Source organism: Gallinula chloropus (assembly GCF_964237585.1).
Source record: "Gallinula chloropus genome assembly, chromosome: 6".
In the NCBI taxonomy this organism is placed as follows: Eukaryota; Metazoa; Chordata; class Aves; order Gruiformes; family Rallidae; genus Gallinula; species Gallinula chloropus.
Genome location: NC_140091.1, coordinates 1,804,488 through 1,828,467, shown reverse-complemented (window position 1 = coordinate 1,828,467; position 23,980 = coordinate 1,804,488). Strand labels below are relative to the sequence as shown.

General features: G+C 48.2%; 1 protein-coding gene across 1 annotated transcript in view; it reads left to right on the top strand.

The window, feature by feature from the left end:
- Positions 1 to 23,308: 23,308 nt before the first annotated feature.
- PDE4B (phosphodiesterase 4B) overlaps positions 23,309 to 23,980 on the top strand; it is a gene marked incomplete at its 5' end in the record, with an annotated part of 198,424 nt that continues 197,752 nt past the window's right edge. Inside the window, one exon of the mRNA XM_084266009.1 lies at positions 23,309 to 23,350. Within this exon, the coding sequence (XP_084122135.1) occupies positions 23,309 to 23,350 (42 nt within the window). The remainder of the gene's footprint in view (positions 23,351 to 23,980) is intronic.

Sequence of the window (23,980 nt, the reverse complement as noted above, 5' to 3'; positions counted from 1 at the left end):
AAGGTAGAGCCTGAGGAACATCCTGTCCAGGCTCTTGCAGGAACCATGAGGTTGGTCAAAAAGAGTCAGGCTCTGTGAATCTGTTTTGCTGAGGACTTTGTTGCTGGCCTTCAGAGGTATGTCCCCCAGTCTTTGCATCCCATTCCCTGAAAACAAAAGGACTGAGTGAGACTTTACAAGTTTCATTCTTAATCAAAAAACTAATTAATTCAGAGGACCTTTCCTTCTCAGGTGGTTGAAAACATCTGTGATTTTTGCTGTTGGCTGACCAAGAAATCTGTTTTCTGTGGGCTGGAGATGAAACACCAGTATCTCAGAGCATGAGGTACTTTCTCATAAATTAAATCAGTTTCTGATGACCAGCAGTGGAAGCCACCAGAACCCTTTAAAGTTGAGATGACTGAATTTCTCTGTTCCTTGGGGTGTTGGGAGTGATGCCTAAGAGAAGATGTAGAACCTCAGGGGTTTTGTGTTGTGTTGCAGGTCTGGGCTGTGCTTCCATGGGAGCACGAGCTATTAGATGACATTTTTAAGAAGTAATCTGAACCTCATCTGCTGAAATAGGCTTTGTTTGCCAACAGTTGCCTGTTGAGGACATCCAGCTGACCTGACTTAGCTGCTAAACAGTTAATGTGTACTCATTTGCTCTCTAATTATTTGCAGCCTGGCTGATAATACCCTACTTTTGACCTGAGGATAAGCAGCAGATTTTGCAGGGAGCAGCAGCTGTTTGTGGTAAAATGTGTGGCTTCCAAGCATGGGGTGTTAGTGAGCAGCAGCAGCAGCACCAGTGTGACTACAGCTAATACCTAACAGGTAATGAAAGGTTGACTAAAAGGATAACAAAGCACTTAACTTTTATTATCAAATCCTTTTCAACTTCCCCAAACCAGGATGGGGATTGCTGGGGGATGTTTTGTGGAAGGATTGTTTTGCACAAGGTATTCAAGGCATGTGTTGTAAAAGAATGCATGGAGCAGAAGCTCTCTTCTCTAAGTAAAGGAGTAGGAAGAGAGAAAAGGGGAAAAGAGATCATTTGAAATAAATTCAAGGAGACAGTGTAGTCCCAAAGACTGCAGAGAGCTGGGTGAGCACCACAGAGTGGGGAGCAGGAAACAAGCTGATGGCAGTGGGTGGCTTTAAGTCTTGTCTGCAAGAGAAGTCATCTCAGCTCTCCTAAACCCAGAAGGAAACCCAACCTGTTGGCAATGTTTCAGAGACAATATTCTGCTCAGGTTTTGTGGTTTTTACAGACAAAGATCCCTCAGGGAAGCTGTGGAAGATTGCTGGAGAGAGAGCTGGATGCCAGGCTTTTCTCCTCGGTATTCTGTTAGATGCTTTTCTTTTATACCAGTGTTTCTAAACTTGTAAACAAGAAGTTGACCCTCTGCTGAAATAAATAACCATGATATTTTCATTTTTGTTTTTGCCTGGGGTCCTGAGTGAACTCAGGTGAACACACACAGGGAGCAGAGTTTCTTCCTGAAACTAATCCAAGTAAAGTGACTGTCTGCTGCACAAGGAGAAACCTGGGAGCTGCTAGAGCCACAGTGCTTTCTCACTGACTTTTGGGGATATGAACTATGAAATGTCAAGGAAAAAAGAGGAGAAAGTTCCCTTGGTGGGGAAGAACCTTCCCTAACCTTGTTGCTAAATAAAGCTTTATGTTTGAGTCATGCAGGTTGATGTGGACTGCATGTTTTCCCCAAGTAAAAAACCACTTCAGAGCCTCAGCTGAAGGACCAGCACTATGCTCAGGTAGAACAATAGCTTCTCACAATTGATTTTTTTGCTTCATTCATGCTTTTGCAATCCAGTAATTGCTGGAGGAAGCAATAGACTGCCTGCCACTTGAATAAACAGTACCAAACAAATCTTCTGAAATTGCCAGGGTGCTTGTTAAATCCCGAAGGATAAATCTGGAGCTGAGCTCCTTGCAACAGGGATACTTTCAAGGGTGCTTATAAATAGTGAGAACAGGAACTTCAGGAGGAGAGGAGTCTGGAATGATTAATCCTCAGTAGTAACCATTTCTGAAACTCCCAGCCCAAATAAGCAACAGAGAATGATCCAACCTCACAAGAGCTCTTGAGAAGAAAATAAGTATAAAACATATGGAAACCTTCAGGGTGAAGCTGCTCTGTTTGATGGGATTCTGTTCAAAGGAAATCATGTTCTCAGGATGAACAGTGTGCTCAGGAATACTAATCATGAATCTCACAGTGCCCATGTGTGGTGTGAGAGCTAAACCCACTGCTGCCTATTTTGGTCATTCCCCTGGAAGGAAAGGCATCCATGGATAGCTTTTGCAATCGCTGTAGGCATCAGCTTGGAAAATTGTCACTGAAATAGCACAAGATCCTTCACTTTTTGCTTGAGAATGTCTAGTTTTGGGTTCACAGTAACTCTGGCCATGCTTGGGCATGAAGTGTTTAGAAGCAGGATGTGAAGTGTTATTTTGAGAGCTTGGTTTCAGATTGCTCCTCTTCCCACTGGAGAAAACTCTTAGGGTACCTTGGGTGTATGTTTTTGGATCCTCAGAGATGAGCAGGAAACCTGTCCCAGCATTCTCATCCTGGAAAGTGCCAGGAGCTTCTCTGGGAGCCTTACAGGGTGAGGTCAGCACAAGAACAACAGGGTTGGAGGGTTGGATCTGGTGTAGCAGCATCCTTGCCTGCTACCCCTGAGGATTTCAAGACAGATTCTTGCTTGGGACAAGTCCAAAAGACTTAAATCTCCTTGGCCAAATGGTCTACTGCTATCCCAACAATTAATATTCTGCCACAATAATTCTTAGGACAAACCTTTCCCACAGTTTGTGGGTTTTTTTTTTTCCCCAGGTGTGCAGGGTTGGGAGAAGTTTGGTTTGGTTTTACTTTCTTTTCTCAGTCTCAGTTTCAGATTTTCCTTTCTAGAATTCATTCAGAAGATTCTGTTATAGCCCCTCTTTGCTGCATGTTCCTGAATCACAGGATCACAGAGGTTGGAAGGGACCCCCAGAGCCCATGGGGTCCAACCCCCTGCCAAAGCAGGGTCCCTAGGACAGGGCAGGGCTGGAATCTCTCCAGAGAAGGAGACTCCACACCCCCTGGGCAGCCTGTCCCAGGGCTCCCTCACCCTCACTGGGAAGAAGTTCTTCCCCAGATTGGGGGGGAACTCCCTGTGCTCCAGCTTGAGCCCATCGCCCCTTGTCCTGTCCCCACAGACACTGAGCAGAGGCTGCCCATGGCCCCCTGTGTCCCACCCTTCAGCTATTGATAAACACTGATCAGATCCCCTCTCAGGCTTCTTCTCTGCAGGCTGAACAGCCCCAGCTCCCTCAGCCTTTCCTCCCAGGGGAGATGCTCCAGGCCCTTCAGCATCTCTGTCCCTCCTCTGGACTCTCTCCAGGAGATCCCTGGCTGTTTGATCCCAGGGAGCCCAGCACTGGACACAACACTCCAGGTGGGGCCTGAGCAGGGCAGAGCAGAGGGGGAGGATCCCCTCCTGTCACCTGCTGCCCACACTCCTCCTGATGCCCCCCAGGATCCCATTGTCTCTCTCAGCCCCAGGGCACACTGCTGGCTCATGGCCACCCTGTCACCCACCAGGACCCCAGGGTCCTTCTCCACTGAGCTCCTCTCCAGCAGGTCACCCCCAGCCTGTCCTGATTCCAGCAGTTATTCCTTCCCAGGTGCCAGACTCTCCACTTGCTTTTGTTGAACTTCATCCGGTTTCTCCCTGCCCAGGTCTCTCTGGATGGCAGCGCAGTGTCCTGCATGTCAGACACTCCTCCCAGCTCTGTATCATGGTTGTCCTTGCTGAGGGGTGTGTGTGTGTATATAACTTGCAGACCTCTGGATGAAACCCATTAGTGTAAGAGAAATATTTGGATAAGCAGGGTGTTTGAGAAGCTGGTGAACTTCTTGTCCCATTCTGAGCTCTTCATTTGCTTTCACCCAGAGGTGATTCAAGCCTGTGTGCTCATTCATGTTTTTCATACATTTCTATTAATTTCTGTGATTTTTGGAGGAACCCTAGCTCTGATTTGTTTCTTTTTCCAAGCTGCTCGTGGGTCACTGGTGAATCATTCCAGATATAAATGAAAGATTATAAATGCCTGTCTCAGAAAGGCAAGAAGGAGGCAGTGTTCAGGTGAAGCCAGGCATAAGAAATGTAAAAATAAATAGTTGTTGGTCTTGTTCTGGAGCCTCTTGGTGTATTCATAGAAAAACATATTTAAAAAAAGAAACACCTGAAAAAGAATCAGGTCACAGGCAAGTAGCTAACTAGGAAAAAGGGTGGGGGGATGCCCCATCCCTGGGGGTGTTCAAGGCCAGGTTGGCTGGGGCCCTGGGCAACCTTGTGTAGCTCCAGGCCTGGAGGTTGGTGTCCCTGCCTGTGGGAGGGGGTTGGAGCTCTGTGACCCTTGGGGTCCCTTCCAACCCAGACCATTCTAGGATTCTATGATTGTGCCAGAGCACTTTTAATCCTGCACACGTTCATCCTATTCCCACAGGTTTTCTTCAAGAAAACTTTTGCTTTTCAGGAAACCAAACCTCACTTGGTTTTCACCATCAGTATTGCAGCTTTGGGAGCCAGGAAGCTGCACCTGGCTTAACACTGTGCACTCCTGTGGACTAACATCTGCTCCACCCTGGCTTTTACTTCAGACACATACTTTCAGTATTATTTTTTTTTAAGATGATAGGTTTTAAAAGGGTTCTTGTAGGTGTCTAACAACTCTACTTTATAATCAGAGTAATTAAATTCATAGAAATTAGTAGTTAGAAATAAAAAAACCTGCCAGCAGCATGAAATTGTTCCTCCTGTGTTCTCTTAGCTATCGTTCCATGCTTGGTGACTAAGATGTGGTGCATGTTTTTACATGTAAATATAAACAACTATTATTGTCGTTTCCATGAGGTTTGAATCTTATATTTTTAAATGTAAAATAACTGGAGAAGTTTTTCTTCCCCCCCCCCCCCCCCCCCCCCAGTTGGAAGTCTGTAGGATCGGATCATCTTTGCTTTTTCTGCAGAGGAGGGTGAAGGGAGCTCTCTCCATATGTCTCTGGGGTTAAAATTATCCCAAGTGAGCGCTGTGTGGCTGTGGTTCTGCAGAGGAATGCAGCTCTGCAGCTAAAATGGATAAATCTGAAAGGAGAAAGTAGCTGGAGTGCTTCAGTCTGGGGCTGGTGGGGCTGTAGGAGGTTCAGGTTCTCTGTTGCACCCAGTTGTCCCCATACCTACTGTTTTACAGAATCCCCAGGTTGGAAAAGACCTTTAAGCTCATCAAGTCCCTGTCCTGTGCTGCCCCAGCTCCCTGAGCACCTCATGTCCCCTCTGTTAAACACCCCCAGGGCTGGGGACTCAGCCCCCTCCCTGGGCAGCCTGTGCCACAGCCCCACAACTCTGCCAGGGAAGAACTTTGCCCTCCCAGCTGAGCTGACCCTGCCCTGGGGCAGCTTGAGCCCATTGCCCCTTGGCCCAGCTCCTGTCCCCTGGCTGCAGAGACCATCGCCCACCTCTCTGCACCCTCCTGGCAGGGCAGGGGAGGTGGGGAGAAGGTCTCCCCTCAGCCTCCTCTTCTTTGACCCTTGGACTTCTTTAGGTTAAGCTGTAGACTCTTTTCACCATGGATGAGGTATGAAATGATGAGTGTATGAGGTGATAGTACAGTTTTAGTGGATGAACTCTCAGGATATCTACCTGAATGTCTGTGGCAGAGACCTGCAGCCATTTGTCTCCCAAGCCAAGTTAACTCAGCTGGGTGCTGTGATGCCTCTGCCCATGGGAGGAATGAAGCATGGTGCTCCCCTTGCTCCAAGATGTGGAGGAAGGAAAATACCTCATACAGCCATATGTACTGAACAGTAAGGTGCTGCAAGTGCTGCTCTCCAGATCTTGACGGTCTCATTTTTAGTCTTTTCCAGCCCACCACCCTCAAAATGTCTGGCAGTGCTCTCATGGCTTGCCAGGGTCCTGTCGCCCTTTGGAAGAGGGAGGCATTTGGTGTTTGGAGCCTTTCTACATTAATTAAACACTGTGGGGGTCTGAAATGGCAGGAGGTCAGAGCTGGTTAGTCCCCATGTGAGTGGAGCACACAGAAGTTCTCCTTCCCTGCCCACCTCCTGCAGCTGGGCTGAGAAACCTGCCTGTCCCCACATCCCACCACGCTGCTGAGGGATGTGGAGTCTTTGCTTGTCCCCTCTGTGTCTGTGCTGGTGAGTAGGGGTGTCAGTGCTGATCTCTGAAGCTGAGACAAGTGAAAATGAAGGGGGCTAAATCTGCACACTGGGACGTCGTTGGACCTTGGGATTTGCCTTGAGTTCCTGGCATCTTGCTATTCCCAGCAGCAGAGGTCTGGTGGTTCATACCCCGAGGCTGTGAGATGTAGACCTAATAAATTAGATTGTGGCTGCTTCTGTGCTTGAGCTCTGAGTAGTTTTGCTTGCAAAGTGCTCAGGCTTTCTCTTCTGGGATGTATTATAAATGCCACTTGCAGCCAGGTTACGAGCTGTTCTGTGCACTGTGTGTACTGTAGAAAAACAGCTGAGGGTATATCTTCTACTGATTTATTTTGGGCATCTTATTTGGTTTCAGAAAAAAACCCAATTTCCTTCTATTCTGAGTTCTCAAAGGAAGGAATATGAGCATTTCCTTATCAGTGGAAGGAGGGTTTTTTGGGGGGGAGCACCTGGGTGTTGGGGCGAGTTAAGAATGTAAAAGCCTTTTGAAGGGACATGAGGAGCTATCATATAGTGCCTCCCCCCAAATCCTGGATGAACAGATTAACCTGAATGTAATTAATAACATCAAGAAGAAATCCATTAAGTTGTTATAGTAACTGGGAAGCTAAGGTTTAAAATGTATGATCTGAGTGACTCAGCTCTGGGGGAAGGGATCTGAAAGCCCACATATGGAGAGCTGGCAGCATCCTCTTCCCTGGTCTCTTCTCTGTCCGTGCCCAGAGAAGCTCTGCTGTAGGCACACTGCATGGTTAAGGCTCTCACTAATTCCTGAGAGAAGGATCTTCTGCAAAAAACATGTGGATTTCCTGTGGTGTACCTGTGGTGATGATTGATGCTTGTCTCTCCAGCGTGCCTGGTGATCCTTGAAGCCTAAGCTGGCAAGACTCACTGGGGCTTTCTGAGATGCCCTCTGCTAAGGGTTAGTAAGGAACCCATAGAGTCTTGTGTTCTGCAGAGTAGCACCACCTCATTTCTGGAGGTCCCCCGGAAGGCAGGTATCTGCTGAGGATTCAAAAAAGAGAATTTGTTACCTCTGACTTAGGTGGGATCTGCTTATAGGTCTAGGAGGGAGTGCATGGCTTTGACCTCATTAAAAATCCTTGTGTGGAGTGAATGTGGCAAGGGGCCATTCTGGTCACACGTGGACGAGCTCCCACTGTTTGACCTCACTGTTTTTTTTGGGATGCAGCTGCTATCAGAATGGTACATCCACCTTTACCCACTGGTCTGCAAGAGCATGGGGTGTCTGGAGACAGAAATCCGGGGTGCTGCTTTCAGCCTGCTGCTGAGATGGCTTCTGTCATTGGAACCTGGTTGGCTCTTGGTTGGTAACTCTGCTGCAAGAATTAATTCTAAACCTTTGAAATAGCAAAGTCTTGCTGCTACTCTGTGATTCTCATGACTCTCTGTGGCTTCTGCCTTGGTTTCTGTTGAACACTTAATTGTGAAACTGCAAGCTCTGAGCCGAGAGGCAGTTCGGTGGGGCAGTGGTCTGTGGTGACCTTAAAATATCTACGCAATATATAGAGACCTGTGGCACCTAGTTCAGTTAGAAAGGACTGGTTAAAAGGCTTGCCACCTTTATATATGCATTTGGATGTATTTTAAAGCAATACCAAGCTCTGAGGTTGATGGTGATGGACAACATGTGTGGAGGCCTCAGAATGTGTTTGGTGTGGTTTATCAGCTGGCCTAGTGTTGCAGTTACTTCAGGTTTACATGGAGTTTGTGTGCTGTAGGTAGGCATCACTTCTGATGAGGTGTAAGGCTATCATAGAATGGCATGGGTTGGAAGGGACCCCAAGGATCCCAGAGCTCCAACCCCCTGCCACAGGCAGGGACACCAACCTCCAGGCCTGGAGCTACACAAGGTTGCCCAGGGCCCCAGCCAACCTGGCCTTGAACACCCCCAGGGATGGGGCACCCACCCCCTCTCTGGGCAGCCCCTTCCAGCCCCTCACCACTCTCTCTGCAAAGAACTTCCCCCCAATCTCTCCTCTCCCCCTTCCCTCCTCCAGCTTCACTCCAGCCCCCTTGTCCTGCCAGTCTCTGCCCTTGAACAAGCTGATTCCCCTCCTGTTCCTGGGGTCCCTTCAGGGACTGGGAGGCTGCAGTGAGGTCCCCCCACAGCCTTCTCTTCTCCAGGCTGACCCAGCCCAGCTCCCTCAGCCTCTCTCCCTAGGGGAGCTATGCCAGTGTTTGACTTCTGAGCCATCATTAGAGCTTTGTCTACCAGCAATTAAGGCTGAAAGTAATCAGGCTTCTGTAAGTAGAAATGTTTATTATATTAAGAGAAGATAAATGCATGGGTATTTAACTATAAAAAAATACCTACAGGCAAGCATGTGGTTGTACTACAGACCCTGAGGAGATACCCTGCTACTTGTGTAACATGGGCTGCTTTAATCTCTGCTGGGGTGATGAGACCAAGGTGAGAAGCAGATTCTGGCTTCTTTTTTTATCATGTTCTCCAGACTGTAAGAAAGATGTTGATGTATTGCCTCAAATTTTGCAAGGAGAGTAATCCCTGCTGTAAAATCCATTCTAGTAATTTAATACTACTGTTTTACTACAGGAATACAGGTGCCCTTCAGCTTTTCAATAAGGTAATCCTGAAAGATGAGAGTTTTAAAGCCCCTCTGTCCTGTTTATGCATTGAGGATTCATGTAGCTGGGTGGTAATTTAATGGTTTGGTAGGGCTGTAGTAAGTCATATATCCTCTAAATCTGCTATTCATCTCTGAAAATCCTTCCCTTTATTTTCAGATGGCAATTTATAGAAATGGCAGGAGACCTGCAAGTACCCCAAAGTCAGGGATTTTTTTCCTTTACCTGGCTCAGAGCTCTGTTAGTTGGGAGTGATGCCAGCGCCCTGGGTTCCCAATGCTGCTGTAAAACTGGGTGTGCTTGAAGAATTGTTTCCCATAGTGGAGAGGTGAGCTTAGGGCACATGTTGTCAGGGTGTTGTGTAGCTGAGAGAGGACTTGTTGCAGCTTCAGAGATGCATTGTGTCTGCACACAGGCTGGACCATCCAGGCAGGCTCCACAAGCTGCTCTGGGGCTGCTGTGCCATGAGAGTTTTGTTCTCAGGAGCAGCAGTAAGAGCAAGGTCAGGTCTCCAGTGTGTGATCTTGCTCATGGGAGAAGAATATACGACAGGCAGGATGCTTATTGAATATATGTAATTTATATTTTCTTGAAAGGTGGCATTTCTTTTGCCTGGAAGATCAGTCTGCTTTGCCATCCAAAGGAGAGTGTTAGGGTGTTTTTTGTCCAAGTAAAAGCATGTCATGCAAACAAAATGGGAAACCTTGCAGAAAGGTTAGGCCACTCTTGTGACTTGCAGACTTTGGTAAGCTGATATCTTGTGGCATAAAAAGGTCATTTTGTTTCTACATTGTCCTCTTGTTTTGAAATTTTATTTATTTTTTTCCATGGGAAGAAGCAGAAGTACCATGTTCTTCCACCCTCAGCATGAGGTTAGTTGGAAAGAATGCTCTATGGATAATAGCTAAATGTTGTGTTGCTGGAAAAAAAGGTGCCTGGGGTAGTATGTACTCATCTCTGGCCAAGAGAACTACCTGTTGGAGAAAGAACTCCAATATCTCAAATACATTCTTTTGCTTCATTGCTGCAAAGGTGAGGAACTGCCTCAGCACTGAATTTCCAGCCCTTATTAGGAGACCAATATTAATTGTGGTTACCAGCCTCCTCTCCCAGTAATTGAATCCTTCTGTGATTCTAAGTAAGAATCCCAGCCTGGTCTGGGTTGGAAGGGACCCCAAGGGTCCCAGAGCTCCAACCCCCTGCCACAGGCAGGGACACCAACCTCCAGGCCTGGAGCTACACAAGGTTGCCCAGGGCCCCAGCCAACCTGGCCTTGAACACCCCCAGGGATGGGGCACCCACCCCCTCTCAGTAGGTCTCTTCCTATGCCAGAGACAACAGAACCAGTAACAGTTACTGCATCTTTAGATACAGGTGCTGACTTCAGACATCAAGACACCCATTTTCAGTTGCTGTGATGTCTCTGTCACCAGCTTTGAGCAGAGCAGTCGGCACTTTCTTGGAGAGGCTGGATGACAACCAGCTTGGGATTCCTCTGACCACCCCAGCAAAGTTCTGGTTGGATATTAGGAAAAATTTCTTCACCAAAATAGTGGTGAAGCATTGGAACAGGCTGCCCAGAGAGGTGGTGGAGTCACCATCCCCAGGGGATGTAACCTCAGAGGTTACTGAACAGCAGCTCCTCATTAATTACACTCTTTGAAGTGTTTAAATTTGGTCAGAACTTCCTGAAGTTCCCAGCACGGGGCAGACACTGAGCACTGGAAATGTCACCCAGTGTAATTAAAGGTTTGAAGAGTTTTAAATAACTGGGGGAAAAAATTAACAGTGAGAAGTTAGAGGAAGATGCTGGAGTTCTCACTTTCACCTCACATAATCACACTGCAATTTCCTTGGAAATCAAGTGCTATCTAAAGCATTCTTTTATTCTATTTTTTAAAAAATTCTCAGCACTTCAGCCTGAAATCTAGAATAATGCAAATATTTACCCAACAAGCAAATTATCAGATACCGAAGGAACAAAATAGCTGCAGTAGAAAGAAACAGGAACATCTGCTTGGGCTGAAAGAAAAATCCTGGAATAAAAAACCTTAAATATTCTAAATCAGGCTTGTTCTAAATCTCCTGTTAAATTAGTTTGTGAGAATATGTTGTCATAAGGAAAATATTGCTGTGATTTAAAATAATGGTCCTGGTCTTAGTGGTTTGGGTAGAAAACACCTGTGCCCTTGAAGAATCCCAAAGGCTTTTCCTTTACTCTTAATTAATTTATTTTTAATTTTTTTTAATGGGGTGGACAGAAATTTCATTCTGGAAGTTGCTATTATGGAAGAAGAACTGGAATAAATCAGGTTTGTAGTTGACCATGCTAAGCTAATGCAGTGATGTCCTCTTTAATACTCCAGATGCCAGGCTTTGTGTTTGCAGATGAGCTGAGAAATTAAATTTAGTCTGTGTCTCTTATTGGATGAAAAGGGCACTTTCAGAACAGCAGAGCCACTTGTAGAACCCCAGGCTGGTTTGGGCTGGAAAGCACCTTCAGATCCTCCCAGAGACCACCCCCTACCCCCAGCCCAGGGTGCCTAAAACCCCATTTGTCCTCATTTAACAACACAGAGAGGTCTTTTCCAGCCTCCTCTGCCTCCTTCCCTGGACTCCCTACAAGTCTTGTGAGCAGTCTAGGATGTACAATTTGGGAAGGTGCAATTTATCAGCTGCAGAATCCTTTTTCCTGGTGAGGAGAGGACCTGGGGCAGCAGGACAACAGCTGCAGAAGCTGTTTACCTTGGCACAGAGCATCATTTTTCCTCCTTGTTTAATTTTTGTGGGTGTCTGGTCAGAAAAGCTGCATCCCTGGTCTCACTCTTATCAGTACGGAAACATTTACCCTAATTGGTCTCAGGCAATTAAATTGTTTCGTTAAGTGGTGGTTTGTGGCATTGGGGCTGGGCTGTGAGATGAGCTGGACCTGCCTGAGCTGGACTGTCTGGCAGAGAAAACCACTGTGCCCTGTCATGCTGTCCACTTGTGTCTTCCCCTGTTTGGAGATGCTGCTGGGTGTCTGATGGTGCTTGTTCAGCCCCTTGTCTGCAAATGAGACAGAACAAGGAGAACTGGGGCTGTTCAGCTTGCAGAGAAGAAGCCTGAGAGGGGATCTGATCAGTGTTTATCAATAGCTGAAGGGTGGGACACAGGGGGCCATGGGCAGCCCCTGCTCAGTGTCTGTGGGGACAGGACAAGGGGTGATGGGCTCAAGCTGGAGCACAGGGAGTTTCCCCCAATGTGGGGAAGAACTTCTTCCCAGTGAGGGTGAGGGAGCCCTGGGACAGGCTGCCCAGGGGGTGTGGAGTCTCCTTCTCTGGAGAGATTCCAGCTCTGCCCTGTCCTAGGGACCCTGCTTTGGCAGGGGGTTGGACCCCATGGGCTCTGGAGGTCCCTTCCAACCCCTGTGATTCTGTGGGAAGCTATGGGACACTCCAGGGAGAGTCTTGTTAAATTTTATGGGATTTTTACATGCTTAAACAGTAGACAAAAAAAAAGAGGATCTGTGTGCCTTGCCTAGGGAGGGACTGAGGTGGTGCCTGCCTGTTTGAGGAAGGCTTCTGAAGAAGCAGCCCACCTTGGGAGAAGTCAGGGTGCAACACTGCAGCCCTCACTGATAGGCACGGCTGGTCGGCTGCTCATAGACCTGCGCAAGGTGCTGGCTCCAAGCTTCTACCCTGTGGTTGCCAAACACAGATGCAGCAGTGATAAACCAAGTAGCTAAGCCTGGTGCTTGCATAACAGGAAGGATTTGAGGGGTCTGCTGTTCACTGTTGCATTTCTGTAGGTGCTTTGAAGGTTCTCCTTCAGCTTCTTGCTCTGGAGCTGGTGTGCTGCTAAGATTTCTTCTCCTGTGGGTCCCCTCCTTTGCAGGTCTCAGCTGGCTTCATTTTGGTTTTCCAGGGACATCTTGCAATTCCCATTTTGTATTGCATCATTCCCCACTATTGTTCATGGTCTATTTCACAGGGAAAAATGGGCAAGGTTAGGAATGGTCCTCTTGAGAGTCCTGGAGGATGTGTTCATCTGAGGATGCTCTTTATCTGTAGGCTGAGTGTCTACTTTGCCTGGGATTGTGGCAGCACACCCCCAGTATTTAAAGGAAGAAGAAAAAGATCCTTCTTGTGGGCTCTTTCCGTAACACTTTAGGGGAAAGAGAAATCTGAGGGCTTTAGAACTTTTTCCTCTTGGACTAGAGCAGTGGTGGGTGAGTTCAGGAAGGTAAGAAATAAATCAGCAGCATGTGGCAAGCGCCACTGGAAGTTTCTTCATGCTGTTTACCCAGCACATCCTAATCCTGCCTGATCTGTGGTGTTTCCCTTATCTCTGGGGCCCAGCAAGGATTAGCACATTCTGCTCCTTTCCCCATAAAAACACTGGCAAAGTCTATTTTTTACCAACCAGTCTGAAGGGGAGAGAGTTCTGCCTTGTGTGTGTCCCCCATTATGTGTGGGGAAGGCAGCAGGCCTGCCGGCGGCCTAGCTCTCCTCACCGAAGATGTAGGCCCCGTCTTCCCCTGAGACAGGAAAAGTTACTCATTCTGAGAAGACTTTAATAATCACATTCTCAAAACACAGCAGCCTTGATGACAGGGGTACAGACTGCCCTAAACCAAGAAGTTGTTATGGGAAGGTACTTGGGAGTAACGGAACATGTCAAGAACCAGCCACAATAAAATGGTCAAAACAGAGCCAGTGTGTGGATGCTTTTAGGCATCAAAGGCAAACTAACAATATTTATCTCTAAGATATGCTTATCAGAACTCGTTATAATCACTAACCAATCAGTGGGGTGTAAACAGTGCATGTAACCAATTATCAGTCTTTTAGCTTGCCACATTTGCAGTAACAAATGTCTAGAATCTGTGTGATTTCACCCAATAAAGGGCTTCACCTGAAATTCATATTGAATTGCCTGTTGCTCATTGCCAGTCTCCACAATCATGATGGTTTTTTGTTGTATATTTAAACCATTTTTTACAAAAATCATAATTACTAATTGTTCTTTGTTCTCTGGATGCTGCTCAGCTCTCTGCGTAGTGGGAGGCTCTGATAGTCATTTGCACGTGGAAGGAGAAAGGTATAAATTGCATCTTTTAATAGTACACCTCACTTTTCAGAGTAATTACCTTGAAAATCCTGTCTGTGCTGGCAGGCAGCGTTGTTCAACTCTTCCTTTTGTTGCTGTCAAAAGTGATTGTTAAAATTAATTGCATTTGACCACAGTGGTGGACAAACTGTTACAGAAATATATGGAAACTGTTATCACTGTAATGAAAATAGAACAGCGCTTTCTGTGGCTCTGTCTTCTGCCCAGACTATTAGCATTTACCTGAAAGCTTCCTGGAAAAACCCAACCACAGTCGTATTTTTCTCAGCAGTAGTAGTGAGAAGTACAGCTTGTATTTCTCAGGAGCTCTGCAGAGCCTGATGGTAGCAACCAATGTCATGGGAGCTTCAAATACAGGTTGGTTTTCCTACTATAACTGAAGGGCAGTGACAACCTGATTGGATCCTCTGCTGGAAATCAAGGAGTTACTGGGATTTCTGCAACAGGCTGACTTGGTTATTCTCAGCTTAAATGATTAGGTTGCCAGAGAAAAGATGAGTCTTTGCAATCCTCCTAACCCTGGCAGTATCTAACAAAGAAACCTCCTTATAAAAGTTAAGACTCTGCTTTAATAAGGATAATTTACCCAGCAGTAAGATGGGGAGGGAAAGAAAAAAACCTTTTTAAAAGTTCTTTATTTGGCCCTGCACAGCTTGGACAGAACTTGCTCAAGTATGTACAGGGTACCCTGTGTGTAGTGTTTACTCTCTGTAGTAAGGATTGCTTTAATTTAAATTTGCAACTTTAAGACACTGCACAGGTGCCTGATAGTTTAAATCCAGTGAGCTAATTTTGACTTGGTTTGTGTACTCAGCCTTTAATTTGCAGGTTGGCAACTAGAATCATAGAATCCCAGCCTGGTCTGGGTTGGAAGGGACCCCAAGGGTCACAGAGCTCCAACCCCCTGCCACAGGCAGGGACACCAACCTCCAGGCCTGGAGCTACACAAGGTTGCCCAGGGCCCCAGCCAACCTGGCCTTGAACACCCCCAGGGATGGGGCACCCACCCCCTCTCTGGGCAGCCTGTTCCAGCACCTTAGGAGGAGGTTTAAGGCAGCTGTGGAAGAGGACAAGGTGGAGTAGTTATTCCTCTGGTTGGGTGATGCTGGTGACTCCTCAGTCCTGCTGTGGCAAGCAGTTTGTGGGAGCTGGAGCAGTAAGAAATAAAGCGAGCTTTGCCTCTCCTCCTCGCAGTCTGTTTATGTGAGTTGTGAGCAGTTGTCCTGGCAGATGCCCTCGCTTTTGTTTTGTGTGGTGCTCTGAAATCTGCTTGGCATTTAACGAAAATTATCACGGATTGACTTTCCTGAGGAGGAGGGAGTTTCTTGGAGCTGCCATAAGCGCTGCAGAGCAGTTCAGTTGTTCCTGATTCTTGTGAACAGAAGACAACCACTGTGAAAGCAGTGTTTTGCTCTCTGGCTGGAAAAAGGGCTGTTTGGGGTGTTCTTGCATATATAGAGGGTTCAGAGGAGCCACGAAGATGATCAGGGAGCTGGAGCAGCTCCCCTAGGGAGAGAGGCTGAGGGAGCTGGGCTGGGTCAGCCTGGAGAAGAGAAGGCTGTGGGGGGACCTCACTGCAGCCTCCCAGTCCCTGAAGGGACCCCAGGAACAGGAGGGGAATCAGCTTGTTAAAGGGCAGAGACTGGCAGGACAAGGGGGCTGGAGTGAAGCTGGAGGAGGGAAGGGTGAGATGAGATATCAGGGGGAAGCTCTTTGCAGAGAGAGTGGTGAGGGGCTGGAAGGGGCTGCCCAGAGAGGGGGTGGGTGCCCCATCCCTGGGGGTGTTCAAGGCCAGGTTGGCAGGGGCCCTGGGCAGCCTTGTGTAGCTCCAGGCCTGGAGGTTGGTGTCCCTGCCTGTGGCAGGGGGTTGGAGCTCTGGGACCCTTGGGGTCCCTTTCCAACCCAGACCATTCTATGATTCTATAGTTCTGGGAGGCTGAGTCCAACTTGGTAGATGTAACAGTGGTAAAGTCACAGGGCTATTTTTTTTTTTAACCAGGATTGAGCCCTAAGCTGAGCCCACCACCTAAGTTAGTGGTACAATTAATAGGGGTAAAGGTACAATTGATTCCTTCACGCTCCAAACTCCGTGTATGTCTGATGCAAAAATAAACCAGTAAAATTCTTGAGACTACTCTTCTGGGAAACTTAGTTCTGCAGAAACACTTGGCTGGTATTTCTTTGGAGTTCTGCTGTCTGTACAGCCTGTCAGTGTGCTGCTGGGTTGCCCCTGCTGTAAGGGAACAGCTCCAGTACCTTCAGTGCTGCTGCCATGCTGTGCACCAGTCAGCCCTCACCTCCAGTGCCATTTTTGTGAGCAAGCTGACCTTCTTGGCAACTCAAGGGTGAAGAAATGCTCTAATATTTTGAAGCTGTTGGGGTTTTTTAAGATAAAATACAAACCTGTTGTTGTTCAGGTACCAATTGCTCTTTATACCTCAACTTCCCTTTGACCAGCGTTAAATCCTTGGATGATTTATTGGTCTTACAGGGACCTGTGTGCAATTTCCAAGCCTCAAATAAGAGTTGATCTGTTTTGTCTGAGTGCTACACCTGAGGTTATCAGTTTTGGAAAAAATTCTTCACTGTGAGCATGGTGGAGCCCTGGCACAGGCTGCCCAGGGACGTGGTGGCTGCCTCATCCCTGGAGGTGTTCAGGGCTGGTTTGGATGGGGCTTTGAGCAGCCTGGTCTGGTGAGAGGTGTCCCTGCCCATGGCAGGGGGTTGGGACTAGATAATCCCTAAGTTCCCATCCAACCCAAAGCATTCTATGGTTTTTTATTTGGTGACTGTCACCCTGTCTGAGTCCATGCTTCCCCCTGTGAAGCTCTGATGATCTTTCAGGAGAATCAAGCTCCTTGACTCCCAGCTCACAAGTGATGTAATTATCTGTGTGTCCAGACAATCTCCTGCACCCTGGCCCTTTCCTTAGCAAAGCTTCTCTAGCAATTCACCCTTCAGGTTTCTGGTTTTACCTCTGATCCTTCAAGTTCTGCAGGACCTGGGGAAGGATTTTGCTGGGAAAAATCCTGCCCCAGTAACGTGTGTCGTGGCCCTGGCAGCGCTGCTGGGGACAAACAGGTACTGTGCTGCAGGATGGGCTGTGTTATCTGAGTTTCACTGGGTCGTCTTCTGCTGGGGTTTTTTTTAGCTATCTCTCAATCTTTGTCTTGCCTTCTTGAAAAGTGGGAGGAAATGAATTTAGAAGATGAAAGCAGCCAGATAAACAGCTCTGCTTGCCAAAACCTTGCGTTAATCCAAAGAACTAGCACACAAGGGGCAAAACTGTAATCCTCCTGGCTCTGCCTTGTCTGTGTTTCATCGGGGAAGGGAGTGTCTTTAGGGGTGAGGGGGTTAATCTGCTTGTCATGTAACCCTGTGGCTTTAAACCTGCCTGTGCAGAACCCAGAGCACGTGGTTAAAGAGCGATGTGGTGAAGTGTGTGTCTCGTGCTGCAAACCTCCACAACCTGCACGTTAAGCTGCCTTTTAGGAATCTCTTTAAATAGTGGGTTTCACACTGGATGAGCTGAAGAGCTATTTTGGAAGGAGTGTGTAGGAAAAGCAGGCTGTATCACATGGATCTGTGTAGCTTTATCCTCACCGCTGTCGGTTGCCAGTTTGGAACCCTGGTAATTCATCCCTTTGCTGCAGGGCTGCATCCCCCTCAGGCTGCTGGAGAGCTCACTGTCGGTTTTGAACAACATGGTCATTGAACACAGGGGAAAAAAAGGTGGAAGAACTGGGTCACCTTGCTGTAAAAAGAAGTCTCATACCAGACCTAGGATATCCCAGAATCACAGGGGTTGGAAGGGACCCCTAGAGCCCATGGGGTCCAAACCCTGCCAAAGCAGGGTCCCTAGGACAGGGCAGGGCTGGAATCTCTCCAGAGAAGGAGACTCCACACCCCCTGGGCAGCCTGTCCCAGGGCTCCCTCACCCTCACTGGGAAGAAGTTCTTCCCCACATTGGGAGGGAACTCCCTGTGCTCCTGCTTGAGCCCATCACCCCTTGTCCTGTCCCCACAGACACTGAGCAGAGGCTGCCCATGGCCCCTGGGTCCCACCCTTCAGCTATTGATAAACACTGATCAGATCCCCTCTCAGGCTTCTTCTCTGCAGGCTGAACAGCCCCAGCTCCCTCAGCCTTTCCTCCCAGGGGAGATGCTCCAGGCCCTTCAGCATCTCTGTCCCTCCTCTGGACTCTCTCCAGGAGATCCCTGGCTTTTTTTTGTACCAGGGAGCTCAGATACTCGAGCAGAATGGATTAGACACAACTGCAGCACTGAAAGAGCACTTTTCTTTGTAGTCTGACATCAGATACAAAGCCTTGCTGCTTTTAGGCACCCACGCTGAACCAGTCCACTGGGATGGGGTTTCTGTTCAGAGAATGTGGGTAGTGGGGAGAAGAAGGTCTCACTCCAGCTTTTGTTACAAGCAAATACAAAATGTGCATGGGAAACATTTTCCAGTCAGCATCTCTGGGGTGGTTTTGTTTGTGGGGTTTTTTTATCCCCTGAGATGTTCATCCCAGGTGTCACATCTTTTATGTGAAGGCACAAGAAAGGAGTGACTCAGATTGGAGCAGTGATTTAGGCATGACTAACGGAAGCTGTACTCTTTCTTGGTAGGCTCTTCAGCAATGCAATCCACATTCAATAAAATAGGGGTTTTTTTACAATTATTCATGTTCTGGTTAAACTTCACTTTGACAAATTGATAAATATTTATAAAGGAAAGGAAGTTGTGGTATAAGAGGTCTCAAGCTTCCACAAAATGATCTGCTAGTCTGGTCCATCTCTCCCTGTTTTGGTTCTGATCCTAAAGGTCCCTCCCTGCTCTGCCCTCCCCAGCTGGAGTCCTGTGTCCAGAGCTGGGCCCTAGTACAAGGAAGATGTGGGACTGGTGGAGAGGGGTCAGAGGAGCCCCGGGGATGCTCAGAGGGCTGGAGCAGCTCCCCTAGGGAGAGAGGCTGAGGGAGCTGGGCTGGGTCAGCCTGGAGAAGAGAAGGCTGTGGGGGGACCTCACTGCAGCCTCCCAGTCCCTGAAGGGACCCCAGGAACAGGAGGGGAATCAGCTTGTTAAAGGGCAGAGACTGGCAGGACAAGGGGGCTGGAGTGAAGCTGGAGGAGGGAAGGGGGAGAAGAGAGATTGGGGGGGGAAGTTCTTTGCAGAGAGAGTGGTGAGGGGCTGGAAGGGGGCTGCCCAGAGAGGGGGTGGGTGCCCCATCCCTGGGGGTGTTGCAGGCCAGGTTGGCTGGGGCCCTGGGCAACCTTGTGTAGCTCCAGGCCTGGAGGTTGGTGTCCCTGCCTGTGGCAGGGGGTTGGGGCTCTGTGACCCTTGGGGTCCCTTCCAACCCAGACCAGGCTGGGATTCTGTGATTCTGAAACTTAGGAGATGCTCTTAGACTCTCATTCTTTCACATTATGTTTTTTCCAAAGATATTTTCCTGGATGCTTGTTTATGTGTGTGTTTATTTACTCCATTATGGATTTATTTTATTTATGTTGGTGTTTGACATATTTTGGGGGGAAGAGAGGACATTTGTTAGTCCCAGTGTGGGGTGTCCTGCCACGTGAGCTCGTTTGTGTTGGGCATCACAAAGCTTGCAGAGCAGTAATGCACATCTCAAACTTGCCCTTTATTGAGCACAAATCTGTACATATGCAACTGCTGCCTTCTTTTGGTCTTTTTATGAATTTTGTCTACATTTGACAGCAGAGTCTGTGTGTATTTCTGGCAGCAAACACTGTGCACACATACCACTTCTCTTGGTCTTCTCTTCCTGCATGGTATCTGGGACAGTATCACCTAGGGTTTTGTCTGCTGTCAATTTTGGATCCTTTTTATAATTGGGCTTTTTAGTTTCTCCTTTGTTGAAGATGAAAAGCTTAAGCATTTTATCACAGAGTTTTATTTTGCTACTGTAGTGTGAGTTTTATGCCCCTAATAGGGCTGTGTTATGGTTCAACCTGCTGGCAGGTAAAACACCCCCATGGCCGTTTGTTTGCTGTCCCCTCAGTGGAGTGGGGAGAGAAATGGGGAGAGGGGAAGTAAAACTTGTGGGTTGAGGTAAAGACAGGTTAATAGGACAGAAAAGAAAGAGAAGAATGATGATGATAAACTAATGTACACCACAAATGATGTGTGGTACTGCTGCTCCACCCCTTGCAGACCAGCAGTGCCCAGCTGGTTCCCGAGCTGTGGTCCCAGCCCCAGCCAGCTTCCCCCAGTTCTGCAGGGAGCACGATGCCCTGGGATGTCCCTTTGGCCTGTTGGGTCAGTGTCCCAGCCGTGTCCCCTCCCAGCTCCTTGTGTACCCCCAGGCTCCTGGCTGGTGGGGCAGGGTGAGAAGCCGAAAAAACCCCTGACTGAGTGTCCCCACCACCCAGCACCAACCAAAACATCCCTGTGTTAAACAGTTCTCAGCCCACATCCAAAACACAGCCCTGTACCTGCTGTGAGGTATCCCAGCTGAGAGCAGGACAGGTAACGACTCTTGGACATGAGGGAAATTTTCCACAGTGTGGATAATGAGCCACTTCATATTCTGTATATATATTTCATGTATATATAGTCTCTCTATATGTATTTACACACTATATGTGTATATATGCACACACTGTATATTATATGCATGCTATATATATAGATATTATATATATATGTATTTTCTCTGGGAATATCTCCTCAGAGAAGCAGTGATTTGCCAACATTGGGCACCTTTAAGATTCACCTGGACAGGTTGCTGGGCCACCTTGTCTAGATGATGATGCTTTTTGAGAAGGGTTGGACCGGATGGTCCTCGAGGTCACTTCCATCCTGTTTCCCATGGTTCTGGGACATCTTGCACTCCTAGCCTGCTCATCTAATTGCACTGTGCTAGACCAAAAAGCTAGATAAGGTTTGCAGGGAGAAGCAATGTGGCCACACAACTGTGCTGCCAGGCATCAGGGTTGAACAGCCATTCCACTGCTGTGATGTCTAAACCCCCTCTGGTTGCTTATCTGGTCGTGCAGGTGGCCTGTTGCCCTAAGAAGGGGGTTCTGGATGAAGCCATAAATCTGTTTTTCCCACTGGCCTGGCTCTGGTGACAGCCAGTGATGGATGCTGAGAGGACAGTGAGCCTGGGGGCAGGTATTGCTGAGGGGTCTTTATTGGGTTTTGTGCTTTACTCCTGGCTGGTCCTGTCCTGTTCATCCTCTCCTGGAGGGAAGCTGTTGAGCTGCACTAGCAGATGAATCCTCCTGCTCTTTCCCAGTGCTGTCTCATAGAGGATGAGGCGTGCAGCCCTGTGTGCTGGCGCTGTGCTGGGATGGCAGAGAGTTATGTCTGGCATGGATCTGAGCACGCCAAGTGCTTTGGCTGGCAGGGGAGGGATGGATGTGTGTTGGATGTCTGAACCCTAAGGAGATGAAAACAACTGGAGGGGCCTGTGCCACAGCCAGAAACTGGAGGCAGGCTCAGCTACAGTGCTGGCACTGTGTGTTAGTGTTTCCACAGGTTTGGTTTCTTCTCTTTTCCTCAGTGATCTGGTTTAGAGGGAAGCAGGTTCCTTCCAGTGTCTCTTGTGTGTGCATAAGCGCATGAGCAGTTGGCTCCAGGAGACTGTGATGTCCTTAGACCTCTGTGATGGGGGTACCACTCTGTGTTCTGATGCTATGCCTGAGAGTTAGTGTGGCTCTCTTTCTTTAAGTTTTTTTGATGTAAATAGGTAGAGGATGAAACTAAATAGCATTTAGCCTGGGCATGAAGAGAATTATGTGCCAGACTTTGATGCTGCATCTGCTGGGTAGATCCCCAGGGTCTGGCAGCCCCGTTTTGCAGGGAGTCTGAATTGTGTGTGGCATGAAAGGGCACCTGAATCCAGTTCAAAATCCCTGGTTTCTCAGAGTGAGCATCGTGTTAGGAGTCTGATGTCACTTTTAATAATGCACCACGTCCTGGGGGTGTTTAAAGGAGTGTGGGCAGCAGGTCACAGGAAGGGATCCTCCCCCTCTGCTCTGCCCTGGTCAGGAGTGTTGTGTCCAGTTCTGGGCTCCCTGGGATAAAAAAGCCAGGGATCTCCTGGAGAGAGTCCAGAGGAGGGACAGAGATGCTGAAGGGCCGGGAGCATCTCCCCTGTAAGGAAAGGCTGATGAAGCTGTGGCTGTTCAGCCTGCAGAGAAGAAGAGTAAGGGGGCCCTTATTAATGTTTATAAATATCTTAAGTATGGGATGCAGGGGGAAACGGCCAGCCCCTTTTCAGTGTCTGTGGGGACAGGACAAGGGGCGATGGGCTCAAGTTGGAGCACAGGGAGTTCCCCCCCCAATGTGGGGAAGAACTTCTTCCCAGTGAGGGTGAGGGAGCCCTGGGACAGGCTGCCCAGGGGGTGTGGAGTCTCCTTCTCTGGAGAGATTCCAGCCCTGCCCTGTCCTAGGGACCCTGCTCTGGCAGGGGGTTGGGCATGATGCTCTCTGGAGGTCCCTTCCGAGCCCTACAATCCTGTGAATCTGTGGTAGTGCTGCTTTTTACGATGGCCTTGGTACTGAAGTTTGAGCAGTGACCCTTCAGCACTCCCCTTCCCCATAGATGCTCCTTCCAAGCAGAGGAGCAAATTCCTCAGCACACAAAAAGTAGCACTCCAGCTCTACCTCATCTTTGGGGGAAAAAAAAGAAAAAAAACCCCACAACCCTCAATGTTCTCTGTATATAATCACAAATGTAGCTTTGTTCTTCTTTTCTTCCTTCCACAGTGAGCACTGCAGCCCCAGCAAGGCAGAGCAGCAGCGCTCCGAGGGGGTTGTTCCCGAGGGCCGGTTTCCCGTGCCGCTGCTGGGCTCTGCTTCGCTCCCTGTAGCTCAGTTCAATGTGGCTGCAGCCTCACCCACTGCAGAAGGCTCTAATTTTGTGGCTGAAGTGTGCCTGTGTCAGAACAAACACTGCCTGAGATTTAGGATTAAATCTTGGAGTCGCATACAAGTGCAATTCTTTTCCTTCCCTGAGAGCCAGCTGGAGCTGCTCTTAGGGACCTTCTATACTGTATGGCTGAAAGGGGCTCGTTTAAAGAGGAATGCTCTGCAAAGAGAACCTGTTAGCTTCCACCCCACGTTACCTTTTAACATTATTTTACTAAATAGTGGATTATTTCACTAGTAGAGAGCTATTCTTGTGTAACCTCTGCTGCTGAGTGCTTTGTGACAAGGGGTGGATGGCTGTAACTCAACTGTGATGTTGTCACTTATCATCCAGCTCCTTAGTTTGTTATCAAAACCAGGCTGTTACTCAGTAATACAATGTTTTCTTTCAGGTTGCCTGTCTGAAGAACTTGGATTGAGACACAGGAGTTGATTAGAAAAGGGCACACTTTAATCTCAATAATGAAGAAAAGCAGAAGTGTCATGACAGTAACTGCAGATGAGGTAAGTGTCTTGTAAAGGTGTGTTTGATTTTCCCCAGTGCTCTATGAAAATGAGATTAAAAAGTTCATTTTCTCTTGTGAAAGCATCAGCTGGTTTGACTTTGGGGGTTACTCTTTGACTACCTTATCATTGTTTGTGGCTCATATAATAAACAGAAAATAAACCCTGCATGTTTCAAACATTCTGGGCTTCCTGGGATAAATCAGCCAGGGATCTCCTAGAGAGTCCAGAGGAGGGACAGAGATGCTGAAGGGCCTGGAGCATCTCCCCTGTGAGGAAAGGCTGAGGGAGCTGGGGCTGTTCAGCCTGCAGAGAAGAAGCCTGAGAGGGGATCTGATCAGTGTTTATCAATAGCTGAAGGGTGGAACACAGGGGCCATGGGCAGCCTCTGCTCAGTGTCTGTGGGGACAGGACAAGGGGCGATGGGCTCAAGCTGGAGCACAGGGAGTTCCCCCCCAATGTGGGGAAGAACTTCTTCCCAGTGAGGGTGAGGGAGCCCTGGGACAGGCTGCCCAGGGAGTGTGGAGTCTCCTTCTCTGGAGAGATTCCAGCCCTGACCTGTCCTAGGGACCCTGCTTGGGCAGGGGGTTGGACCCCATGGGCTCTGGAGGTCCCTTACAAGCATTTCAG